Consider the following 14,836-nt stretch of genomic DNA (forward strand, 5'->3'; position numbering starts at 1 on the left):
CACTGGACCAGGTTGCCCAGAGAGGTTGTGAAGTCTCCATCCTTGGAGATATTCAAAACCTAGCTGGACATGGTCCTGGGCAGCCTGCTCTAGGTGACCCTGTTTGAGCAGGGGGGTTGGATCTCCAAAGGTCCTTTCCAACCTCAACCATCCTGTGATTCCTTGCAGTTCTAAAAGAACAAATAAATAATAAATGTTACTATTTCTAAATCATTCCTTTACTTCTTGCTGCATTGCTTCCACAACCTCTTGGAATCTTACTGTACTTGCTGTCAGGTTTTCAAATCTTGTTTTCAATTGGGAGCAATGAAGTTCAGCTTTCAAAGTCTTGGATTTGCCATTTATCATTCTTGTTATTAAAAATAAGCAAAATAAGTGCAGTTTTAACTTGTTTTTGGCCTTAAGTTGATGGACCTGTCTAGCAAAAACATTCCTGCATTTCCTTTCCTCCCATGAGCAGGAACATCTCTTCAAGCCAGACAACAGTATCAATTTTTAAAATGTCTGTGACTCTTGCCCAATCATTTGGAGAAGTACTAGTTATAGATATTCAAGACTGCTCTAAAACCTGAGATAGAAAGATGCTCTAACACAGTGAGTTCAAGAAACGTATTAAAAGAAAACATGTGAGAAGAGGGAAGGGAGAGAATTGTTATAATCACCTAGTATCTTCAGTGTTAAGGGGATCATACTCTTAACTCTTCATGGGGCCATCTCTGGAATTGATTAATATTACAGAACTGACAAGGGCTTTATTGTGCTGTGAGTTAGGCAATATTAGCCTTCAGTTTTTCATCTTTTTTCATCCCTTAAGATCATAGACTAAGTTTGGGGGAGGTGTGGAATATATATGTACCTCTTGACACTTGTTTGTATACTTTTTAAGTTATTGAGACTGTGTAATGCACTTGATGAATCTAAGGTTGTGAAATGTCACATTGAAATAATCAATGGTAACTGCCACCACTGACAAAACTAGTGGGTTTCCTATAATCCAGCGGAAGATGCAGATTTTTGGCCCTCAGTTCTAGAATGCCCTACTAAAATTAACAGGTTTAAACCATCAGGAGTCAAAACTTAATGTTATTGCTGGACCTAGGCAGACAGGATCAGACTGGCTCCTACAGTGTTGTCTCCTATCACCTCAGTTTCACAAAGGCTCCCCTTAATATCATACAGTAAATCAGTGCATTGGCAGGCCAGCCTGAGAGTCCGAGCTGGAACAGCTGGAATGGCTTTTGGAGACTTCAAGGTACTGTTAAATCTGAACATCTTAAATCTTAGCCAAAACCACTTCCTCAAACTTGATACACTGTAGTGGTTTTCACCTTATTTTCTGTATCTTCTGTTGGTCTTTTTGTTTATTTCTGTCACAGCAATCATCCGTTTTCCACTTTCCTATTTGAAAATTGTGCTACTGCTGTTGTTGTGATCATCTAGAATTTGAGTGGTAAGCTCATTCTGACTGAGATACTAAGTTCCAAAATTCAGAGTTTTTCTGACTAAATTTGTCTTAAGTCCACCTGAGATAAAGTTAGTAAATGTGGATTTTCTGAATTCCAGTAAGATACTATTATCTTCTAGCCACTTGAGCCTCTTATAGCGTTGCTTTGGAATATCCTGAGAAACTAGTTCTTCTGTCACTTAAAGTATACTTTATGGTTCAGTAGCATGCTATATGGTCTTTAAAACCTAATCCTTATCTGGATTGTCATAGAAAGATTTTGGCTGTTTCTCTACCATTTTGTCCTCGGATTGCAATGCAATATCACTGACAACCGAAAGTAAATTGGTGGTAAAATATCCTCTACCTTTTGATACAAGAAAAGAGGGAAGTCAAATTACTCTGTACCTCTGATTAAGGGTTTGAAATTACTGGGCTGTTGTAGGCAAGTATAATTTTGTAAAGTTCTGAGATAATATTTAGGCATGATTCCACCCACAGGTACAGATGGGGTATAAAGAAAGAGCCTCAGGGTACTTTGATTCTGATTCAGTTATGAGCTCACTGACTGCAGCTGTCTCTCAGAGTTAAGAGCATTTCTATGATTCTTGTTTAGGCTAAATTTATATATAAATTATATATACACCTATATATATATAAATCTATATATAATTTAGCCTAAACAAGAATGTGTGTATATATATTTTTATTATTATTATTCCCCCCCCAGATGTCTAATTTTGGTAAAGATGAATGCCACAAAATTCACAGCCAGTATTCTTGCAGTTGGATCACTTTTGTTTCTTTTTGCACAAAACTTTCATTCAAGGTGTACTTGGTATTGTAGTTCTGTGACTTTACACAGAAAGCTTACAATAAAAGCTAAAATACAAAATGTTTCTCAAGTTAAATTTTAGGATTGTATTTTTAAAAAATTAACTTAGAATTTTACCAAAGAGTGAAAATTTAACAAGTCTTGGACACTTAGTTTTTCAGGTACTTCCCTGAAGTTTGTTCCCCTCTCAGCACAGGCACCAGGTTTTCTTTATATGTCCCTGCAGTTACAGTTTAAGTACTATAGAAAATATTGTGGAATTTATGATATGTAAAACAGAGAATCCTAATGACCCTAAAACTTGAAAAAATGCACCTTCACTGTGTAAATACACTTCTTAGAATAAAAACACTGGTTTTCCTTAAGGATAATGTAGTGGAGTAGCATGAGATATGGAGGAAGAGGGAAGATGTACAATACTAAAATATCCAGTTTTGTAATACATGTGAGCTTGGTGTTTGTAAACGCAAGCAATTCATTAGTTTGAAATTACCTATGCTTCTGGCATTAGTAGGTTCATTACAAATCTTATAGAAGAAAACTGACAGTAATTAAAGAGAAATTAGGTGCTGTATAGAAACACAGCCCAGAATTGATGCAATTTATTAATTACTTTACTTCCGGTTGAATATGATGCACAGACCATGGCTTAAATGTTGGTCCTCCACCTAGATGGATAAAAGCTTTTTTTCCTAAGTGTTCCTGAAGTTTTGCTGCTTAATGTTGCCTTGGAGTACAAATTGTAATGCTGACTGTCTCCAACTTCCATGACTAATTTGTCATGACTTCCATGACTAATTTTGTGTATAACATACACAACTGTATTATTTGGATTGACTAATTGGAGACAAAAATTACATATATTTCATCTTGCTGATTTGTGCCTACATTTGTATCAGCAATTTGTAGGGACTATTGCATTAGAAGTACTGAACTGAGATTTAAAACACAGCAAAGTGAGGATAGCTACCAAGCTGCATGTTGAAAATAAGCAATTGAATCTAAATTGTAAGCACATATATGAACAACTAAAGAGAAGGAACTATATTCTTATCTTGCTTAAGGAAGCACTGTCAATTTGACATGAATTCTTTTTAAGGCTTTCCAAAAGTGAAGGCCAGCAAAAATGTTTTCAAAATTTAACACTAAAATAGAACTAAATCTTTTTCTACAGTTTGATCTGAAAAGGGAGCTTCTTTTCTATTGCTAAAGCTGAAAGAAATGCAAGACCATTAAAAGTAGCTTGCTTGCTACTGCTGGAATAGGACAGTTTCATGAACAAGTATATTAACAAAAAATGTACTATGACCATTTTAAGTTACTGCATTGTACAGAAACTTGCTTCAATTCTGTGACTTCACTTAGTGGCTTGTATTGCCTTGCCTTAACTGAAATGATTGTTTGACAAATTGAAGTAGTTGACAAATTTGATTAATGAAGTTGATTTGATTAACTCTATGGTAAATTTTTTCCTGGCATTCCTATCAAAACATTTAACTTGAAACTTAGGAGTGGTATGCAGAAATCTAGAAATAGGCTGATTTCTTTAACTTTGCATGAGCCATAGAATTGCAAAGAAAAAGAGGACCTTTATGGAGCTGTTGTAGCTGTATGTTTAGATTTTTATAAAACCTCTCTGCTGGGAAGTAGGAATAGTCTTTTTCATACTGTGAGAAGTAGCTCAAAGTACCTGGATGTGTGCCACTTGGAAAGTGTTTTTAAATTTCCTTAATTTGAATATCTTGAAAAGGAGTAAAAGTTATAGTCCATGAGGACACCAGAGCTTTGGAAGAGAACAGGATTTCCATTTGGTCCAGTACAGTTTGAATAATAATCTTCTGAGTTATAGGATAGATGGAATCTACAAAGACTATCTGCGATATCCTCATGCTGTCATTTTTATTGACAGAAAAACTTGCTGTCACCTCTCTGTATCACTACATGATAAACAAATGCAAAAGGTGTGTTTGGGGGGTGGGGGGGGAAGGTCCAAAAAAAAAGTCCCTCTCAAAAAGATGGAATTAATGGTATAGAAGACTCTAAATTACATGGATGTGAGCTAACACTGTCATTATGGTAGAATACACATTTACTCTATTTTAGGGTTTGTAGTAGATTCCTAGTATTTAAGTATTCTTTGCCCTGTGTCTTCCTCTGAAAGAAAAGACTACTTTCACTAAATGCCACAAAATGCCATATAGAGTCACATTTGAAGAACACTAAAGGAAACAAAGGTTTGGGCCAGTATCTGACAGGACATATTTCAGTGTCTAAACAAGCTTGTTCTTTGCCTAGTCTTGAGGAGATGGAATGATCACGTGCTAAGATGAGATTCAGTAGCATTTAGGAAGATGTGTGTGAACCTAAGTCAACCTAGTCTAGAAAATGGTCAGTTCTTTAATGTCACATCATAAATCTCTACTGAGACTAGAGTTCATTCAAGTTAATTTTTTTCAGTTATCAATTATAGATTGTTTCCACCTAAATAGTGCTGAAGCAAATCTTTTTAAATATCAGCCTTCACTGATATGAGTTAGTTAAACATTACATTTCATTACCTGTCATTACCTATCTGTTTATTTTAATGATCACCAGGTGGTTATGAATATTTATTTCTCATTAAACAATTGACTCTTGCTTTCTAGCATCTGCTTAAATGTACAGTTGGTTACTATCACTTCTTTGTGCTCATGCCCATTTTAATAATTTTTAGTATTTTCTGCTTTGTTGTGTATACTTAAGGTGTATTCTGTTCTCCCTAATTCAACCTAATTTAAGCTTCTTTGAAAAGAAAGTGAAGGATTTCTGTCAAATATTTACGTCTTGCATTTGACAGTTTCAAACTTAGGAGTAGCCCACTAGAGCACTATGTGCCTTGAATCCTTCCAGTATGGCTGTATATGTCAAGTTCTACACATGATGGGAGAGTAAACTAGCTTTAACTTAAATGAAAGTGGTGCAGAAACTGAGTGCTGCATTTGGTTATGTGTTTCTTTACCCTACTTTAAATATAAAATATTGGAAACTATGTTCTTCCTATAGGGTGCCTCATTAAGGTTGTAACCCTTAGGCACTTCGCAACATACCTAAATTTTCTTTCTTGTCCATTTCTAGGTATGAAGCAGAACTGAATCCTGTAGACCATCAGAAGGCCAATGTTCTAAAGTATCAAATGGAAAAAAGACCATTTTTTGAAATGCCTTCCCATCTGGCTGATGTAGACTTGGATGAATATGACTATGAAGAGGACTTTGAGTAGTGATTATAGCCAACACTTGCAGAAGAAAAGGGACAGTCTGCAGCAGGTCTGCTACACACCTATATGTTTCAGTGGGTTTTTTTTCCAGGAAGTCAGCTGAGTTTTGTGCTAAAAATAATCACTAGACTACCTTTTAAAGAAAGTAAGTGCGTTTGTATGGAATGATGAAACTTTTTGTATTTATTCAATAGTCTATAGTTTGTAAAATAGTTTAAATATTTATTTATAGATGTTGCATAATTCCTTCTTGGAAGAATAACAATATTTGACTGTAGAGAAAAGTAATATACTGTTTTTAAGATGACTATATAACTCTAAGTTGATGTGTGGTGCACTGACCATCTCCATCCCATATGTAAATAAATGTCCCTGTCCTGGTATGGGAAACAAKGAGACAATTTATACATGACCTGCAATGCTTATGCTCGTGACAGTTTCTAGGTTTTTGGGGGGGGGGTTGCCTTGACAAGGAAGAGAGATTACTGTGAGTACATGAATCAGCTCTTATTTACAAACACTGTTTCATTTGACAAGCTGAGCGTATTAGTGCACATGGAAAACTAATGGCTGAAACAAGTTGCTCCTCTTTTCTGTGTAGTCCTTGTTTGCCCCAACTTTAACTTTGCTTGCCCTTTTAAACTTAAGTCTTTTCATTGATGTTCATTATAAAAAGATTATTTAATAATGAAGTCTGTTTTAGTGTTCATACTTGATCCAAAATGAGTGTTTTAATTCATGTAGAAGGAACCAACTTTTTTAAGTCCTTTGTATAAATGTTACTTGATCAGTGATGTGCACTAATTTGTTGTGGGCATTCAGTGCTTTTGTCTGTCCCCTGCCTTCAGTTGTTTGCTATTGACACATTCCATGGATACTCAGTGTCACAGCAGCTTGAAATTGTTGCCTCACTTTACTGTTAAACAGATTTTGTTGAAAAATGTATAAAAAGATGTAAGTTATTTTTGGTTGCAGTGTAGATCTCAAATGTTTAAAAATCATGTTTGTATTTTCAAATAAAGATTTTCATACATGTAATTTACTGATTCTAATTACTGTGGTATGTGCTACATAACTTCTTACTGTTAAAGATCCATTTAAGATAATATGGGTTACATATGTATGCACTCTGGTTAGGTAATTGCATCAAGCTGCATGCTCAGAAAAATTAAGCTCTAGCAGATTTTTCTTCTTCCAAAAGCCAGTGTTTCTAAGCAGCTGGAAGTGGTACAGAAAAAGCAATTCCACTCAGCTCATCACAAGATTTACATAAAGAGACTTAGAAACCTGTGTCATAAATGTAGTGAAACTAATCACTAACATGTGTTAGTGAATTTTACCAAGGAAAACACAAGTTATTCTAATCCCATTCTAAGAAGTTCTCTGTTTTGTTTTGTTTTTTTCTTTTTAATAAAACTTTGGTGGTTTATTCTAATTTTAATGGAAACTCTTAAGTGTTAAATTTCTTTAGTATTGGTCAGACACCTTCCCCACCTCCTTGCCCTTTTTTTTTTATATTTATATATAAATATATATACACACACTAGACATGTACAGGGCATTTATTTTAAGCTCCCTCTCTGAGGTACCATGTGGAAGCATGACGAATTTGCTCTCTAGGATATGATCTTAAATTTCTTCTGATGTTCAAGAGGTTGTAATCTGCTGCTTTTCTCTTACCTGAAACCCTTCATCTGGAAGTCAGTTTCTTAAAAACACTTGTAAACGGACATATACAGCCAAGGATTTTCTCATCACACAATGACACTTCTCTATTAAACACAAAGAGGTAAGGTACATGGTAGAGTTTCTTTGCAGAACCAGTAGGCAGTGTTGCTGCTTTATATTTAATGAATAGCCTGTTAAATCCTGCTCTCAATTATACTTTGATAGCCCTGTCCCATTTTCCTAAAGGTCTTGCACAGGTTTAATAGAGTAAAATACAGTGTTACTGTGGAAATAGCTTTTCTTGCAATGCATTAAGTAGACAGACTAGTGCACCTTCCCACAGAAGGATAATTTACATCCTTATTACTTTTGTTACAAGACTAACTTACACGGTAGCTTAAATCATCTATGTTTGCTGTGGTCTGAGGTATAACAGCTGTATTCTGCCTACCACATAAGTGTTTAGGCTAGATCTGCATTTGTGGATGATGGCAGCACCACAGTGCTGAACCCTAACTAACTTTTAAATGCCCACCCACTGTGTATTTCTAGGGACACAGTTCAGGTAGGAGGGTATATAGAGTGAGTCACAGTGGGATCAAAAACAAATTGATCTGAGTGAGAATCTATATTATATACCAGCCAGTAAAAATGCTGAAGACTACAGCAGCCTTAAATTTTACCTGTCTGAGACTTAAGAGTCTAGAACATACTTTCTTCTATTCTAACTGAGATGGAGTGAGGGCTAAGGAAGGACACCTGCTAACTCCCCATTCCTTGCACTAGCTTACTGAATACTTTAACTATTCAAATGAAACACAATGGTTTCATTATTGCCACTTCAGGATACCTGATAGCCTGTTACCTGGGGGACATTCATGGCTTTCACTTTCATGTTCTTGGGAGCTGAATTCTCTGTATATTTAATAAAAGGGCAGATTAGAAGACCATTATCACTACTGTTCTTTCTCCAGACTGTGTGGAAATATCACTTGCACTGTCCAGTACTAATAGATAGCAGCGGTTATGTATGTGGTTTATTTTGTACAGTTACAATCCAAAACAATAAAAAAACCAAAGCTGATGATTGATTGATTGATTGATGATGATGAATGCAGCATACAATTCCATTGAGCAGTGACAAAGGGTCAGCAAAAGCAGCCAGAATCCCCCAGCCTACTGCCTCTGAAACACTCTGAGTGAAGAACATTTTTGGAAAAATGGAAAAGCTACTTTTGAATTGCCATTTTTTTTACAATCTATTTACATCGTATTTTCAAGCTTTATGTTTTCCAATACATTATCACTGTGTAAAGGATTTCTGCCCAAGTAAAATACTTAGTTAGCTGGTCCATTCTTTTTTTTTTCTTTTCTTTTCTTTTCTTTTTTTTCTTTCTTTCTTTTTTACTACAAGTCTTGATGCAAGTTTCCCTGGAGCATACCCTGATTCCCACAGACAACTAACTATGGTTCTATAAGCATCAGGGTTCAGAAATACTTTAAGAAGATTTGATCCAGCTTTTCTATTTAACAGGCAGGAAACAGTACAGMCAAGTCACCCAGCAAGTGATGTGGTCACCCAGTGGTCACACCTAGGCCAGGTCCCTTTCTCCCCATGACCAGGTACAAAGAAGTACATATGCGCCTTGGTTATCTCAAATGGCAAAGAGTGCATCCAGCAGAACAGTGCCCCAGGTCTGATCTGAGCCAGTTAGTTAGTCTCATCTAGTTTACAGACTCTTTGAGCTAGTATTTCTAAACTACTCTGATTCCAATTCTTAGTTTGGGCATTTTTCCAAGAGAGTACAGAGGACGAGGATGACAAAGTTTAGTAATAATGTCCAGAACTCCCACAACCTTAGAAGCACAATACCAGTCAAACCGACAAATGGCAATGTGGAGAAATCAACCACAGTGCTAACAACTGGTTCTGAGTGGGTGCCTACACAGGGAGATTTGACTTTGTATCTATCTGCTACTTGCTGGCTAGGCTTTAGATACCCAAAAAGAACTGTCTCACTTCCTTGGTTGATGCTGTCATAACCAAGTTTTCGGTTAAACAGTTTCCAGAAAGAAGTGGTAACATGTTCTTAACTTCCATTTCTCCTGTCAGCTTCTTCTCAGCTGTCCTATACCAGAAGAAAAAAAGAATATTCGTCAGTCATACTGTCAAGAAAACATCATATAGGTGCACGTAGAGAATTAGAATAAAGGTGTGGCCTCTATCCACTTAGCAATTTGGCCACAGCTGGCTACTGGAAAGCACTACACTTAGCTTCCACAACAGGAAAGAGGTATATCTCTATACCATGAGGAGCCCAGAAAAGACACCGTATACACTGTCCACATAGGTAGAGGATGTTAGTGCATTTTCTGTATGGCTTCTGTCTTGGTCCACTGATTTACTTTTATTATCTTCTATTGACTGCTCCAATCACATTGTCCAAACAAACCAGTATTCTAAATTTTAACAGGCATATGACTAGAATAAAAGGTAGGGAAAGTCTACCTTTTCTTCTTTTTTCTTTTTTTTTTACATACCAAGTATGGTCCTTTTAAAGGACCACTCAAGTATGAGAAGAGATCATTTGCTCAACTTTACAGGAACACCTCATTTAAGAACTCAAAAAAACAGAAAATGTCTTCTAATGTGGCTATAGATCTCAGATAATCACAAGACACTAGAAATCAAGGGGCTGCCTGAATCACTGCAAAAAAACTGGCTGCCAAACCCTGGGTTTACAAGTGCAGAGGGCAGGAGCATATACAAGAGGAAAACCTAGAACTTAGCCCCATGCAATGGCTGACACAGCAAACTGTTAGAGGAAGGAAGGGAAGTGACAGCTGGTGGACATGGCTTCATTTTTTCCTGTTTCAATACAATCACTGCTTCAAGACTCAAGATTTACAACAGCCTATTTGAGACCTCGCACTTTCCTGTCCCAAAGGGCTAGAAGACCTTCACTGCTGCAAGTATTCATTTCTGAGCTGAGACCCAGGCAGACAGCTGCAGTTTTGCTACACTAACATCTGATCTTGAAGGCAATCAGTGCCCACAAGAAACCCCAGGCCATGCCAGCTGCTCTCCAAGCCCACAACATTCACATGCTTCCCTTCAAATCCCCAGCTGGTTTGGAGACAAGTTTATCTCCCAGACAGGCTCTTATGGAAAAGGACAAGAAACAAGGGACACTTTACAGAAATTCCTGGGCTGACCACTGGTCAGACCACATTGAGTCTTTCAATCTAAAGAGCACAATGCAAACACCATTTTTGCAGCTGACATTCCCTACAGGCCATGCAGCAATACGATCTCTGCAATGCACCAGTAATATGAAGCAACTAAAGCAAATGGCTCTTAATTAAGAAGTTTCACAGTATGGGAAAAGGAAACTGGATCCTCCTCATAACATATCCTAGCTGGTTTTCAATGTACCTTAGGATGTCTAGATGCTACAGTAAGAATTGTATGAGACATGCAGATACACAACTTTTGAACAAGGAGACCTCAGTCAGGGCTGGAAAGGGGAGAAATGAAAACCCCTTTTCTCAGGTTGAAAGGGGTGACAAATGAGCATGCTAGCCAAATGGGTTCTCATGTGGTTCTGAACTCACATTCACCCACCTCAAGTACAGTTGTCCAGAGAGCTGGAAAACCCAAGGCTAAATTACCATTACCTGGTCTGCACCAACCACATCAATATCAACATCTTCACTTGTGTCTTCTGCTTGATCCTGTACTGAGACAGCTTCTGTCTTGATTTCATGTTGGCTGAAACAAAAAGCCAAGTCTTGAGAAGCTGTTTACAACAGAGGTTCTACATTGCACAACTTTGCTTAAGGCAGAGTAGCTCACACATTAAGATCTGGTTTTGAGATACCCACATAAGGCAGCCCAAAGTTTCTGGCCCGGTATTTCCCAGATACAGAAGAGCTTATGCTCTGAGGAATTTCTATTAAAGCAGTTCAGAAACAAAACATCAATCTAAACAGGGGCTGGATCTGCAACCACCTACATGTTTAATTAAATTCTTCCTATTTCACTTGTATTTAACAGGTCCATGTGAACAGGTGTCCCATGATCTGGAAAAATATGCATCTTTCTGGGATTTGTGTTTCATCTTTTAACCTACCAACATAGGGAAATGGCATGTAACATCTCAATAAATGAACTGTATTATGGAAAAAGATGTCCCAGTTGAGCACTCCAAGTGTGTTACAGAGCTCTAGAGTGCAGACTCACTATTTCTGCAATACATCCAGTTCTGCAGGTTTTCACTCGTGTGCATGCGCAAACTGCACACAGATATGTACCTTCCTAAAAGAAAGGYACCAGTTACATAGTAGTTAGTAGCAGATCTGCAGAGTCAAGAATCCTCTCTTTCACTCTCAGACAGAGAAGCAGAAAGCACTCATCTCCAGGCTGCAGCAAACAGCCAGGGAGTAACTGAAACCACAGGTCTCTGATCAGGATCAGAGACGAGAAGTGGGGCAGGGAATCCTCCTTCTTTCTTGTCTTTTTCTTCGCCTGCTTGAGGTTACTCCAGGAAATAATGGGAGCCATGGGACAGTGGGGAACAATCAGGTTGAAGCAGCAAATGTAGATACTGGTCTGAGGAAACCAAAACCACAACTTGTCCTTGGGACACAGCCTATACGACAGACAACAGGCACACACAGTCTGTCCCTTTGCACAGGGAAGTATTATATAAAGCAGTAGGTAGACCCCACCTATCAATACCAGGACAGTGAAGGAGCTTGTAAAGTGTAACACTCTCACCTGTATCTTCTCTGCAGCCCTACTGGACAAAGGAATGGCAAATGTTCCTGCAAGTGCATCTCTCGAGATTTCAGCTTCTTTCTGCTTTTCCCTGCAGCGGAGGCAAGCTGGGAAGCACACTGGAAGTCTGGATCTTTGCTTGCTGCTTCAGTGTGGCTGGTTTCAGGCAAAGACCCTGGAACAGACAGTAAACAGACCCTGTTCTTCAGCCTCACCCTCAGAGGTCATGAGATGGCCATTTCCAACAGCAGCGTTCCTTACTATGGGGAAGCAATGGAGGCCAAGCTCAAAGAGAGACTTGGAGCAAAGCATTCATTTGTTGAAGGACCCAGCTAAAAGCCACACAAGAGAAAATCAAATTAATTTGCCCACTGGTCACTTTTGCAATTTAGATTTATGATCCTGTCCCCATTCCACTGCCAAGTCTACATAAACCTCAAGAAAGGAGTGCCTTTGAGACACAGAGGAACAAGCTGTTTGAAGGCAGGTCACTGAAAAGAAAAACTCTGAGAAAGAATGAGAGAGAAACTAAAGGATGCTCTGGAAAAAAATGCCCTTTCCTTCAAAAACAGTATGTGTCCATAACATAGAGCATTTTTACTGGCAACTGTTTTCATCACGGCTTTACTACATTTAACTAATCCTCACCATACTGGTGGGGCAAATACCTCATTACAGATTGGAAAGCCATGAGAGCTGCTAAAGCCTGGATTTAGCCCACATGACTGTAACCCCTGAAGGCAGGAGCATAGTCCTGCAGGTCCTTAGAGATTCAACAGAGGGAAAGACCCCAGAGGATAATTCAGCCCAGGTATCTGAATCGCCTTCTGGAAATACCTCTCCTCTCTTGATTATCTACAAGACCCTAGAGCAACAATGCCCGTAACTTAACAACTGGAAGTAATGAACCCAGCCCCAAAGGCACAGACAAATGCCAGAGCTCAAACAGAGAAGAATACAAGATTATCTGAATATGCAGGGTCAAAAGACCAACCTTTCTCCTAGCGAGTGATGAAAAGGCCTTTAACAACAACAAGGCTGAAGGCAAAAAACAGAATTCAAACTGGTAAGTCTGCAACATCCAAACTGTGATACTGCTAATATAAAGCATGAAGAAGTGTGTTTTGCTGGGACACGGCAAACCCAGCTGATCCAGAACAGTGAAGTTTTCATACCATTAGACAATTTCCTTTTAAAAGAAGATGTCTTAGATGTGCCCACGGGGGACCACTCTCCTAAACTGCTGAGGACAGAGCTCTCCTCATCTTCATTTGCCAATAAAGAGTTTCTGTACCAAACCAAAGGCTGCCATTCGTCTCCTCTGCAAGACAGTGGTTCTGCTATATACCTCTGTAAGTAAGCGTACCTGGAGAAAACCAAAAGCAAGCATAAGAAAACTCGGTATCTTTTCCTTCAATATCCAGGGAAGGTATTGCTAGAAAGGCATTTTTCCTTAACTCTACAAAGAGTTCAGGCAGAACTGTCAATCAGGAAAAGGAAAGGGCATCCTGTTTCCTAGAAATCAAAATCAGTGTACATGCCCTCAAAGCTAAGAGACTGCTTGAACTTTAGCATTAGAAACGTTTGATTCCTAGGAACTACAGAGCTACATCAGTCTCTAAAAAGAATTCGTTATGCAGGAAAAGTCACTGCCAATTGCTCCTGCCAGGAAGCAGTTTGAACAGAGCAGTACTCTGAGAGGATGCACCCCTTTTCCTGCCTCATTGATTGCAACGCAAAGAAGAACCCAAGTGAGTGATACCCCTTGTGATGCAGTAGTATAGCAGGTCAGGAAATGGGAGATTTGGACCAGGAAGTGCCTGTTCTATCAAAATTTAAAAAACAAACATTTTTTTGTACTGTCATAACAACYCCAATCCAATTCTCTCAGGTTCCTAATAAAATTTCAAGTATCTGAAAAAAGCAGTTAACAGCTCTGCAGTTATGACAATACAGGGGATACAGGAAACATTGGTTCAAATTCCTGTTCTGCCAGATTCTAACCAGAAATTTGACATCAGGCCTCCCTAAATCCTAGGTGAATTATTTAATTGCCAAGCTATCACCTTTTCTGGAGCAAGGAGGTCTCCTTCAGACATTCGTTTTGGAAAATAAGGATATTTCTGACAAAAGTCTTTCTCATCCACTTCTATTTCACAACTAATAAGAAATGAAAAGCAGTCTGACTCAGGATTAGAAACTGGATATTTGCTACATTTCAGCTACAGCTCATCACTTTAAAATTAAGTCCAGTGTTATTAAAACAGACCCCACCTTAGCAAATACCAGAAGTGACAGTTTTAACACCAGCCTGCACAGTGTATTATTCTTTCTTTGATTAGGAGTGTGGCCTGGAAAATATCAGACATTTCAATCGCTCTGCAAAACAAGAAAACTAGAGCTGGGAGGCAGTTAGGGTAAGCACTCACTCTGAAACAATTAGAGTCATGCACCCGGGGAGCCCCAGGGATCAAGAAGCCCTGGTAATGGAATTTGTTGGTTTCAAACAAGCACGTATTGTAACTACTGTTTTAAGGTCTAATCCAGCTGCTATCAAAGTCAATGGAAAGACTCCTACTGATTCAGGAATCAGGCCCTTCATGCTGCTTGCTATTCAATAACTCGTTTCTTGTGCATATTTTGTGGCACAGACCAATTGACAAGTCAGATATTTTACTGCTATAATCTGAGCAATTACAGGAAGAGGAGGTTAAAACCCATATACTTAGATGGTGTTGAAATATACTCCTTTCTAACAAATGCCCATATTCTGTATCTCATCTGTTATAGGTACATTCACATATGTTAATATACAGACCTGGACATCAATCCTATGATTAATAACAAAAATGA

General features: G+C 38.3%; 2 protein-coding genes across 9 annotated transcripts in view; one reads left to right on the top strand and one right to left on the bottom strand.

Annotated features, from left to right (window-relative positions):
• Window positions 1–6,563, top strand: part of PPP2R3B (protein phosphatase 2 regulatory subunit B''beta) — a 56,102-nt gene extending 49,539 nt beyond the window's left edge. For 4 of the 5 annotated variants that reach the window (XM_026070283.1, XM_026070284.1, XM_026070286.1 and 1 more), the window contains exon 14: window positions 5,394–6,563. In XM_026070283.1, the coding sequence (XP_025926068.1) occupies window positions 5,394–5,538 (145 nt within the window). In that variant the 3' untranslated portion in view covers window positions 5,539–6,563. Of the gene's footprint in view, window positions 1–1,376; window positions 1,451–5,393 lie in introns of all 5 variants that reach the window. The other variant, XM_026070287.1, reaches the window with a different exon arrangement.
• A 383-nt stretch (window positions 6,564–6,946) lies between these two features.
• Window positions 6,947–14,836, bottom strand: part of LOC112968240 (cohesin subunit SA-2-like) — a 64,231-nt gene continuing 56,341 nt past the window's right edge. For 3 of the 4 annotated variants that reach the window (XM_026070281.1, XM_026070279.1, XM_026070280.1), the window contains 4 exons: window positions 13,159–13,349; window positions 11,984–12,158; window positions 10,882–10,975; window positions 6,947–9,332 (listed from right to left, as the gene is read on the bottom strand). In XM_026070281.1, coding sequence (XP_025926066.1) covers window positions 9,324–9,332; window positions 10,882–10,975; window positions 11,984–12,158; window positions 13,159–13,349 — 469 coding nt within the window. In that variant the 3' untranslated portion in view covers window positions 6,947–9,323. Of the gene's footprint in view, window positions 9,333–10,881; window positions 10,976–11,983; window positions 12,159–13,158; window positions 13,350–14,836 lie in introns of those variants that run through there. The other variant, XM_026070282.1, reaches the window with a different exon arrangement.

Source organism: Apteryx rowi, unplaced genomic scaffold (assembly GCF_003343035.1).
Source record: "Apteryx rowi isolate R43461 unplaced genomic scaffold, aptRow1 scaffold_308, whole genome shotgun sequence".
Taxonomy (NCBI): domain Eukaryota; kingdom Metazoa; phylum Chordata; class Aves; order Apterygiformes; family Apterygidae; genus Apteryx; species Apteryx rowi.